General features: G+C 48.4%; 1 protein-coding gene across 6 annotated transcripts in view; it reads right to left on the reverse strand.

The window, feature by feature from the left end:
• Positions 1-12,215, reverse strand: part of LOC135921763 (uncharacterized) — a 238,070-nt gene that overhangs the window by 78,029 nt on the left and 147,826 nt on the right. For all 6 annotated transcript variants that reach the window (XM_070523495.1, XM_065456063.2, XM_065456062.2 and 3 more), the window contains one exon: positions 3,781-3,943. In XM_070523495.1, the coding sequence (XP_070379596.1) occupies positions 3,781-3,943 (163 nt within the window). The remainder of the gene's footprint in view (positions 1-3,780; positions 3,944-12,215) is intronic.

Below are 12,215 nucleotides of genomic sequence, written 5' to 3' on the forward strand. Positions count from 1 at the left end.
GAGAGAACTCTGCTGTAGAAGAGCATATGCATTGTAAATATTTTCTTTTCTCCTTCCAGCAAAATAAATGTGGAATTGATAGCTTTTCTGTCATCTGGTCTCCCTTCTGTCCATTATCCTGCACTCAAATGTTAAACATGCAATGTCACCAACTTTCTCGCTACTTGTCAGTCAGTGCTGATAAACTCGAAATATTTCTTTGAGCTAGAAGATTTTGCCATTTATGTCACTTACAGTATAAGCATAATGTACTACCCTTCTGCCTTCCCATAAAGCATGCTCGAACGTATTTACTTTCTATTGACGGTTTATGTAATGATAGCCTCATAGCACAAGCTGAGTGGTGTAGAGGTAAAACCTGTATTTTGGCTCTCACCAATTGCATAGAGGGTGGTCAGGGGCGAGTACTAGGAGAGGTTTTCGGGCTGGCTAGCACAAACTTTACTTCTTTCTGCCCTTAACAAAGCTGAAATACTCTACGTCGGCTCAAAGAAACTTCTATTGCTTTTATTCACTTTAAAGTTGTCTTTCACACATACGTAAGGCATACAATTTTCGTGTAGCACCTTCAGTTTTCCAGCTAGCTTACCTGCTCTTCCAGGTTACATTTGTCGCCAATTTAGGCAGACTTCGTTTTGTTACTAGTACTTAATAACAGAAAACTGGTAATGGGGTAACTTTATTACATGGAAACAAGTTTTATTGATGTCATGAAGAATGTGTAATGAGGCGTACAATTGCTTGTATATTTCAGGCTGTACTGTGTCTCTGAGAAGCATCACAGGATGCAACTGTCTGTTTACTGGCCGTGGCTTCCACACAACTTCCAGGTTCCATTGCCACTCAGCAATGGGAGGCAGCGCTAACCAGCTCCGGCTCGACGTACCAGCTCAACCCGGTCAACTGAGTGAAAAGGGCAGCTAAGGCCGCTGGACTGAGGGGATCATCCCCCGCAGAGCCGATGAAGCATTCTACACTCGTGTGCTTTTTTTTGTATGAAGCCAATTCTCTCTTTATGGGTATCAAGCTGAGAAAGCATTTAGTTAGAAATAGAAAGCTACGCAGCTCATTTATAGCATACTGACTTGACAAATTAGGTAGTTGCTAGGGCAGCAGAGTACGTGCAAGGAAATTTGGCGCACCTAAGTTACTTCATGCTCATATATTCAAAGCAAAATCTATTTTCATCTTGTGTACCATGTAAATGTTTGCACTGCTCTTTCGCCTCTGATATTACAGCAACTTGCAATCTACAGAATAAATGTAAAATAATTGTTAACCTCGTAAATGTGCCTTCTGCAGCATGAAACTAATGATGTATAGATAATCGATGCAAGCTAAAATTTGTCGAACACATCAGAATGTACCAGTATGGTCCCAGGGAGACCACACCAGGATAGAGAAAGCACCAGCCAAGCACACCAAACACGTCGAACACCTCGAAAGTACCAGGCCAGGTACACCAAGCACACCAGTCCGGGCTCACCATACACGCCGGCACGGTCACACCAGATACATAAGACCAGGATCACCGTGCACACAGGACGGGCACACCAGAAACACCAGACCCGTCTCTGAGAACCCACTCGAGTGTAAATGATAAAAAACATGTGAACCAGTCTGGTGTATTTTTCGGCTGGGTGTATTTTCTGGTGTATTTTTCGGCAAAAGCTTATGCCATATTTCTGGGAAAATAACTAATATGTCAGTGTAACGGCACATGTAAGTCCACAAGCCTTTGTACCCCATTTTACCAAATAAAACAAAACGGATACGCAGCCATTCCCGCCGATGGTGTAATTTGACCAGCGGCCGATATTGAGGAGGCTGGTAGGGCGTTGCTGGTGCCTCGTTTTCACGGCAAAATTATAAGAGTTGGCTACGTTGACTTTATTACCGGTGTCAGTGCTATCAGTATTGCCGGCTTCAGTGAAGCACGATTTAATGCCATGCAAGAGAAAATTACAGTGTACACCACTGAGGCGAAACTGACATACAATTTTAAAGCGTCGCGACGGAAAGCGCCTGTGTCGTGGCGTCAGAACATATGTCGCTGCGACAGAAAGCGGCACATTTCTAACGCCAGGCGAGAATAAGTGTAGACCCGACAGGGAGTTCCCGTTGCGACGTCAGAATCGCTATTGCGATAGGAAGTTGTTGCGACTTCATGAACGCTTGTTGTCGCGACAGAACGTTTCTGTTGCGACTTCTGAACTCTTGGCTGTCGCGACTCAATGTTTCTGTTGAGACGTCAGAATTGCTGTCGTAACGTCACAGTCGCTGTCACGACAGAAAGCTGTTGTTGTGACTACAGAACTCTGCATGGTTGTTGCAAGAGAACATTTCTGTTGTGAATTCAGAACACTACGCCGTTGCGACAGGAATTCATGTTGTATTTTTCAACTGGGGAGTACTCAAGTTATTATATATATATATGGACCGTTTGGACCATATATATATATATATATATATATATATATATATATATATATATATATATATATATATATATATATATATATATATATATATATGGAACACATGGACCGCTTGCGTCTAACAGGCAACCCTGTATCCGCACCGGAACAAGACAATTCAACGTATGGTGCGTAGTATGTACCTTTTGAACGCAGCTATTCGAAATGACAAATAAAGCATCAGCGTCCGAGAAGTTAAAGCATCAGTAATGTTGCGTACAAACCTCAGGAGGAACTTGTAATTAATATTTTGGCACTTGTAAGAAGCGTATGTAATGCGGTCCTGTACCAAGTTTTGAGTGGTAGCCCGAATGATCTCGTTTGTTTTCGCAACGTTGCGCGGTTGTTCTGAGCCTCGTCTGAGTGCTCAGATAACGGATCTGGCTTTTGGCTCAAGGTCACTTGAAGGCCACGGACAACGCGAGCTAAAAGCATTTCATTCGTGTAAAAAGGAAAGCACAGCCGGTAACACTTATTTCGTCCGCCTAGTAAGTACCACTTGTAACTTTCGTGCCAAATACGCAGGGCTCCCTTATCCTGATGGTCACGGTCTAAACGTGGGCTTTTTGAACATTTGTACCGCATAATTATGCCTCATTTAAACGGCAGGGTGCTTCGTAAGCGTCGTTTTTTGAGCTTTTGTACCAGAGCAGAGTTTCCTGCTAAGCACACGAGCTTGATATTTGCCGGGCAAATCAACTAGGGAGCCTTCATACCGTTACTCGCTTAATAACCGTCATTATGTTAAGCTTTCCTCCTGGATACACACAGAAGTGTTATCAGGAAGATTGTACTGAGACTGTACCACGCTTTCTTAAAAAAGAAACCGAACAGTAAATTAGTTTTATGAAAACATCGAACGGCCGCATGGGCTTGAGCATGCAGCAGACCATGAGAAAGAGGTTAAGTGATGCCGTTTACTGGGCGGGTGAAAGAAGTTCAAATTAAGAGGAACTCAATTCACTGGATAGGGAAACAAATATGATTATATATATATATATATATATATATATATATATATATATATATATATATATATATATATATATATACAAACCCGCTGTGCCCCTTCGCGAAGCACCCGGCCTCTATCACCCTTTCATTAGCAGGTCAATAACCGGTCAATATATATATATATATATATATATATATATATATATATATATATATATATGCGCCTGGCAATTTTACTCGCGTTTTAGCAAATTCACGGTGAAAAACACAAGTTGACTTCAACGTGACTTCAATGGGATGGGAACGTTAATCCTCAATATTCACTTAAAAAGGTGGACGTTGTACTTACAACAGTGTGCCCGTATTTCAAATTATACCGGATTGATTTTGGAATTATGTGACAGGAAGGCGGCATTATATAGCATTCGAATCCTGGAGTTTGAGCCTGAATCTCTTGTTCTGTATAAGATATGTGACCCAGGATCACCAGGACGGTGGGCCGGAAAACGTTCCTTGAAAAAAAAAAACAGCGCTATGAACATTTCACCAACGTTATGTGCAGGAGGAAAGCATGATCATCATTGCGACACAGTTGTCAAATAAAAAAAAATGTAGAGCGAAGGCGGAGACAATATTCTACATTCCAAATCACATGTACCTTGCAACAATTCTCGTTTTTCAAACTCTCACAACGTGTTAGTCAATGCTACTTCTTCGCGTAAATAAGCATTCGAACGTTAAACTCGCCAAGTAATGTGTGCTATAGTGCATGTAAATGGCTGAAACAAAATAACGTTCAGAGCTTGCGCAGTGATGACAACGATATTTCTTTGCGTACAACATGCGTTTACTTTGCGTTGCAAGCGCTAAACTAATAGAGGCCATGGCTACTGTGGTATTTGCCACCACTATTGCGTGAGATCTGATGGAGCTGTTAGCGCTCACCTACCACGCGCCCCCAAAACGCCGTGCCGAAGCCCGAATGCAGAAGACAACACCAACGTCTCGAACAAAAAGCGCAGTAGCCGTCTTCTGCTCTAACTTCCCCCGGAGCATGGGCTTTCGCCTCAGACGCCCAGTAAGATCGTCGCCAAGTCAACCCCAACGGCAGAATCAGCGTATCCCATCGTGCTGCAACAGCCCAGGGAGCCAACGACTTTCCGTGGATCTTAAATTGAAGACGCGGAAAACTGGCTGGAAATATATAAAAGGGTCACTGCATTCCAACACTGAAACACTTACGATAAGCTTCAGCATGTGTACTTCGCCTTAGAAGATGGCCAGGGCATGGTTAGAGAACTGGGAATCAACCCTGACGACCTGGGAACCGTTCCGAAACGGCTTCCCGCAGACGTTGGCGAGCGTCCTGCCCAGGGAGCGAGCGGAAGGTCTACTGGAAACCCGCATGCTGCTTCCAAACGAAAGCATTGCGATCTTTACGGAGCAGATGGCTCACCTCTTCCGACAAGCAGACCCAGCCGTGCCAGAAGACATAAAACTTGTCGTCCTGATGCGCGGTTTGAGGCAAAGGCCTTTCGTTGGATTGATACGCAACCCGACTAAGACCGTTGTCGAATTTATTTCCGAGGCCTCTACTATTGAGAAGACGCTCGATAAGCGGACAAGGCAGTATAACCACCGACCGTTGACCATAAACTACACAAACGTTCAATCACTCGGCACCGACGACCTGCAGCAGACCCTCATAGCGGTCGGTCGCGAGGAATCGCAGACGTGTTTCCCAAGGTCGCAAGCTTAAGTGAGCTGATGAGACTTGATTCTCGGCATCGACTTCGTGAACCAACACGGCGCAATCATCGACCTAAGGCTGGAGTCGATAACACTGTCCGCAGACCAAGCCCTACCGACGGAGAGACCTCACAGTCTGCGTGCCTTGAGTGTACTTCGTCGAAGAAGAGGTTCAGCGATCGCTTGGAGTTCTTGACGTGCAATCACGCCCACCGCGGTCCCAGTCGGAAGCAATCAAGTACGCTGCCTTCGTCCGCCATCAAGGTCTTCCTCTGCGGTCGTGCCAGGGCCGCATGACGCCGCGATTCCTTCGCCAGACGCCGCCACACCACCCACCTCTCGGCTAGCGAAACACCCCGGAGATTACAGACGTTTGGCGTGCCCCCGAATACGGTCGGGCCGCATATAGCGCTATTGCCCGTACCGCAAAATGGGACTACGAGGATTCGCAGTGAACTATCCGCGCCCGCAGCGAGGGAAGCGCCCTCGTAATATCGCCGAGTACCTCACCACCACTCAGTGGAGCCTTCGACGGCAGTCCCATTCACCGCCGCCAGGACGCTACCTGTCGCCGCAACGCTGACATTACACTGGCCCCGCCCGGGACCTGTCCGTATGCCCCTATTCGGAAAACTAAAAGCAGCAGTCGATGTGGTTACGGTTGTTCTACTTCGATATGACGAAGACCATCAGCCGCCGAAGATGACGGTCCACGATCCATTTCGACGATGCAGCAACGACACACCGTCATACCGACGAAGCCTGGGAGCTAACAATACGCCGACAAAGCACGAGTTAACGAAGCGAGTTAACGCAGCCGTGATCTGACGACATGGCTTAAATGCACCTGAGGACAGAGAACGAAACACCTCGACGTGCTTCTCCAGGGCAACACAGTGACCACCTTAGTGGACAAAGGAGCCGATTACTCCATCATCACTGGATTATTCACAGCTAAGTTGAAGAGCGCCAAGACTGCGTGGGACGGCTCTCATATTCTTACAGCTGGAGAACATCGCATAACATCAACGGGAACCTGCATGGCAATAATTATAGTCAATGAATGAACCTACCCTGCCACTTCCATTGTCTTCCAGCAGTGATGATGGGACTTAATTCTCGGCATAGACTTCCTGAACCAACATGGCGCAATCATCGACCTAAGGCTGGAGTCGAAAACACTGTCCGCAGACCAAGCCCTACCGACGGAGAGACCTCACAGTCAGCGTGCCTTGAGTGTACTTGAGGACCAAGTCAGCCTCCTGCCTCGCTCCATCGTTGTCATTTTCGTCGGCAACCAAAGACCCGGAAAGTAGAGGGCGTCATCGAAGGACGGAATCCTGCGTGTCTGTGTCGATTAACGTCGGCTGTACAAGATGACGAAAGAAGACGTATACCCCTTCCCAAGCATAGATGACGCATTGGATCGGCGCTACAACGATAAACTCTTATGGTTTATGGATATCAAGTATGGCTGCTGGCAAATTGAAATCAACGAGAAATGTCGTGAAAAGACCGCCTTCGTCACGCCAGGCGCCCTCTACCGATTCAAGATAATGCCATTCGGGCTGTGCTCGGCGCCAGCAATGTTCCAGGGCTTGATGGACACCGTGTTAGGAGGAGTAATGTGGCATACCTGCGGTCGTATAACGTAAAACTATACTAATATGTTTTTATTCAAATCTCCTGACGTCAAATTCGCTTAACCGCCGACGCAAGCATCAGGCGTTCACCCAGACGGTTCTCTCAGCTGACCAATCAAACACTCTCCTCGTTCATAGGAGGTAAATTTCCTTTGCTTGAAAAACGAATAACATTGCCTAAAATGAGCGGCTCGTCTTATCTAACTGGATCACAAGAGGCGAGGAGCACGCGCAAGTGGAGATGGATTCGATGGGGCCGAGCCAGTGCACTGAAAATCGATAACCAGATGAAGAGGGTGTTGCCGGCGCATCTAATTCGGCCGTTTTCACCTACTTAGCTTACTGTGGATCGTCGACAATCGCGGCGGCATGCAACGAAAGCTTGAAAATTACCATAAAACGGATCCTCAGCAAAGAAAAGTGGGCAGAACGAGGGTGTAAACGTGCTGATAGTGCTCGAAAACGCTAAGTGGCCACGCAAAATGTTTCATTACACGCAAATGAACCTATGCTTTTCGGTAGGTGCGAGCACCCTTGCCTGAGAGATCGGCGGCAGCCATTTTTTGCGCTTTTCGGGACTGGGCAGCCTGCCGCTATTCAGAAGAAAATTCATTTTTGTTCGGCATATTAATACATCTTCAACGCGTATAAGTCACTTCGACGGGGTGAGTTTTGCGGTTTTGTGACGTCGCGTGACAGGCAGGTGAAGTGGGTGCCGCCCGGCAACTTTTGACCAATAGCCGAGGGCTAATGGCGAAAAGGCGTCGAATCAGAAATAACTTTTTTTTTTCAGTCAAATCATGCATATTTAGTGTGCACACATCATATCATATGGGGAGCTATTGCAGCTTTTGTGACGTAGCGTGACAGACAGGTGAAGTGGGGGTGGTCCGAAAATGTTTGTCACCAATCCTGGAGTGCTGAGTGCAGAATTGGAATAGAACAGTTCGGAATGATCTTACGTTATAACGCCCGTCTTTCTAACTTCGACGACATCGTCATCATCGCGAGAAATTTTGACGATCACCTTAGGTGTCTTAGGACAGCATCAGAGGCTTTCATGTCATCAGGGCTCACTCTAAAGCCGGAAATGGGCCGCTTCTCTTATGATGAGCTTTCCTTCCTGCACCGCGTCATCAGCAAATATGGAGTCCGCCTCAACCCGGAGAAGAGAGCTGCCATCGCAAAGTTCCAGCTGCCCATCGACAAGAAGGCAGTCGATGCATTCCTTGGCATGTGTGCCTAATATAGACGCTTTGTCAAGGACTTCTCATGCATCGCTGAGCCGCTGATATATCTAACTAAATGTGATGTCCAGTTCATGTTGGAAGCGCAGCAGGCCGACGCATTTCAAGAACTGAAACGACGCATGCATTCGCCACCGGTACTTGTACAGTGCGACGATGACGCCAATTCAGAAATACCCTCTGAAGCCAGTAGCCTACGCCTTGATGCCGTTCAATTGTTCAGGAAAGACGGCCTTGAACGGGTGATATATTACACTAGCCGGTCGGCTGTTGAAAGTGGAAGACATTCTACGACCGAAAAGCAATGCCTCGTCAGGATTTGCACTATAGGAAAATTCCACCCTTACATAAATGGCAGGCCGTTCAATGTAGTCACCCACCACCCCGTGTTGTGTTGGTTAGCTAATTTAAAGGCCTTTCAAAATGCCTGGTGTGGTGGAGCTAAGACTGCAAGAATATGACATCACTGTTATCTACAAGTCCGGACGAAAGCAATATGATGCCGACTGTTTATCTCGCGCCCTCCACTGACTGCCTCCGCAAGACAACGACGATGACGATGCCTTCATTGGTTAATAAGCAGGAACAGACGTCGAGCTAAAACGCGTCGTCGAGTATTCGGAAGGGCACACCGACGTTGTCTCTATAGGCCATTTCTGCGAGAATTATCTTCGTTTTCGCTTCAAAAGAACTTACTCGGAAAGAAGTTCTTAGCAGTCCGCGCCAACTGTACAGCACGTCCTACATGGCGACCCGACCGCTAGGAAACCTTAGATTGTCCAAGAGGCTATGGAGGATACAGGAAAGATATTACTAGCGACGCCTGACTGCCGACGTCGCCCTTCACGTCAAGACAAGTGCAGACTGCCAGTGACGCAAGACACCACCGACAAGGCTGGCGGCATTACTACAGCCGATCAAGCCTCCTTGCCCACCGTTTCGCCAGATCGGGTCTGATTTGCTCGGGCCCTTTCAGACGTCGCCATCTGGAAACAAGTGTGGCCGCATACAACCTTACCCGCATCGCCGAAACGAAAGCTCTGCCTAAAGGTACTGCGGCCATTGTAGCAAAATTTTTCGTAGAGAACATCCTGCCGCGACATGATGCGCCAGAAGTCCACATTGCTGGCAGTGGAACGGCTTTTACTGCTGATCTTACTGAACCCATCCTGCAGTGAAGCCAGACAAGTCATCGGAGGACCACTGCATGCCTACCACCCACAGACGGATTGCCTAACGGAATGACTGAACATGAAGCTCGCGGACATGCCAGCTCTGTACGTCGACGCCAAACGCAACAAGTGGGAAGTCGTGCTTCCGTATGTCATCTCTACTTACAATACCTTAGTGCACAAAAGAACACAAGTCACACTGTTCAAACTGGTTTACAGAAGGAACCTGACGACGACTCTCGACGCCACGCTGCCGCAAGTCGCCGACTACGAAAATATTAACGTTGCCGCCTATCCCTTACGCGCTGAAGAAGTATGAGAGCTCGCCGGCCTACGTACCAAGAAGTAGCAAAAGGCCGACAGCCGGCACTGCAATGATCGACGGTGATACGCAGAATACGAGCGCGGCGGCCGTGTTTGGGTTTGGACCTTGATACGCAGACGGGGACTCAGTGAGAGACTGTTGCGATGCTATTTGAGACCCTACAAGATCATCCGACTCATTGCCGCTTTTGAGTATGAGGTCATGCCAGACGGCACTTAGCTATCACAGCGGTGTCACTCAAGACCCTAAATAGTCCCTGTTGTGCGACTTAAGCTGTTATCTTTATGAAATATGAAGACGCCAAATAAACCGACACCCACAAGAGAAGAGAACGGGACAGGGCGCCACTTGGCGCCCTGTCCCGTTCTCTTCGGTTTACTCCCGTCGGTTTACTTGGCGTCTTCATATTGTCACGTGGTCATGACGTTGAATAACACAGTAGCAGTACTGTGAACGACAAAACTAACTTTTATTGGGCGAACCTGTGCCCACAAAACAGGCTACACTTATAGCGCAACGATAGCGGCGAACACGCTCGGCGATCGTCGAAAATCTGATCAGCGGGTCAAGCGCGTCGGCTTTTATACCGCAATCATCGAATGTTCCAGATTAAACGTTGGGACCCGCATGCCTTCTAAAATGTTCTACACCATTCGTGTCAAGCGATGAAATCAGATAACACAACGTTCGGCGACAACAGACAGCGGATAGAAGCATCGATAACTTTCCAGAAACTTCGGACACATGCAGGCGCGTCCCGCGCTGTGCGATAACATTTGTTAGGCGACAATACTTGTCGCCCGATAAAGACAAGTACACGTGTCAATACCCCCCTCTTAAAAAGCATCGACCCGATGCTGCAAACAAACGAAAGTAATAAGTAAGCACTCATAGCAAAGAAAAAAAAATAAGGAAAGTTCGTTAGCGTCCGTAAAATGGTTTAAGACGCACCACGTGGACCACTTCAGGTCGTCCGCGACGTCGCTGTGAATGCGAAATGCCGTCTGGCACGACCTCATAGTCCAGAGCGTCAATACGTCGAATGACCTTGTAGGGTCCGAAATAGCGTCGGAGTAGTTTCTCACTGAGTCCTCGTCGGCGTATCGGTGTCCAAACCCAAACACGGTCGCCGGGTTGGTACTCAACAAAGCGTCGTCGGAGGTTGTAGTGTCGGCTGTCGGTCCTCTGTTGGTTCTTGATCCGTAGGCGGGCGAGCTGTCGGGCTTCTTCGGCGCGCTGGAGATAGCTAGCGACGTCAACATTCTCTTCGTCAGTGACGTGGGGCAGCATGGCGTCGAGCGTCGTCGTCGGGTTCCTGCCGTAAACCAGCTTAAACGGCGTGATCTGTGTTGTTTCTTGCACCGCCGTGTTGTAAGCAAATGTTACGTACGGCAGGACGGCATCCCAGGTCTTGTGTTCGACGTCGACGTACATCGCTAGCATGTCGGCGAGGGTCTTATTCAGCCGCTCCGTAAGGCCATTCGTCTGCGGGTGGTAGGCCGTGGTCCTCCTGTGCCTTGTCTGACTGTATTTCAGAATGGCTTGGGTGAGCTCCGCTGTAAAGGCCGTTCCTCTGTCGGTGATGAGCACTTCTGGGGCGCCATGTCGAAGCAGGATGTTTTCGACAAAAAATTTCGCCACTTCGGCTGCGCTACCTTTCGGCAGTGCTTTAGTTTCAGCGAAGCGGGTGAGGTAGTCTGTCGCCACGACGATCCACTTATTTCCGGTTGTTGACGTCGGAAAGGGTCCCAGCAAGTCCATCCCGATCTGCTGGAATGGTCGGCAAGGAGGCTCGATTGGCTGTAGTAATCCGGCTGGCCTTGTCGGCGGTGTCTTACGTCACTGACAGTCTCGGCATGTTCTGACATAATGGGCGACATCGGCGGTCAGGCGCGGCCAATAATACTTTTGTTGTATCCTCGAGAGTGTCCGGGAAAAACCGAGGTGTCCAGCGGTCGGATCGTCATGTAGGGCGTGCAATACTTCTGGACGAAGTCCTGACGGGACAACAAGAAGGTAGTTGGCGCGGAGTGGTGAAAAGTTCTTCTTCACGAGGAGATTGTTTTGAAGCGTGAAGGAAGATAGTCCGCGCTTAAATGCCCTGGGGACAACGTCGGTGTGCCCTTCCAAATATTCCACCAGGCCTTTTAGCTCCGGGTCTGCCCGTTGCTGCTCAGAGAAGTCTTCTGCGCTTATCATGCCAAGGAAGGCGTCGTCATCTTCGTCATCTTGCGGCGGCGGGTCAATGGGGGCACGTGATAGGCAATCGGCATCGGAGTGTTTTCGTCCGGACTTGTAGGTTACAGTGATGTCGTATTCTTGTAGTCTGAGGCTCCACCCCGCCAGTCGTCCTGAAGGATCCTTTATACTCGCTAGCCAACACAAAGCGTGATGGTCACTGACGACTTTGAATGGCCTGCCATAAAGATAAGGGCGAAATTTAGCTGTAGCCCAAACGATGGCGAGGCATTCCTTTTCGGTCGTAGAATAGTTGCCTTCCGCTTTTGACAGCGACCGGCTAGCGTAAGATATCACCTGTTCGACTCCGTTTTTCCTCTGGACTAGAACGGCACCGAGGCCTAGGCTACTGGCGTCAGTATGGATTTCTGTATCGGCGTACTCGTCGAAGTGCGCAAGTACCGGCGGCG

This window comes from Dermacentor albipictus, chromosome 8, assembly GCF_038994185.2.
Source record: "Dermacentor albipictus isolate Rhodes 1998 colony chromosome 8, USDA_Dalb.pri_finalv2, whole genome shotgun sequence".
Classification (NCBI taxonomy): Eukaryota; Metazoa; Arthropoda; class Arachnida; order Ixodida; family Ixodidae; genus Dermacentor; species Dermacentor albipictus.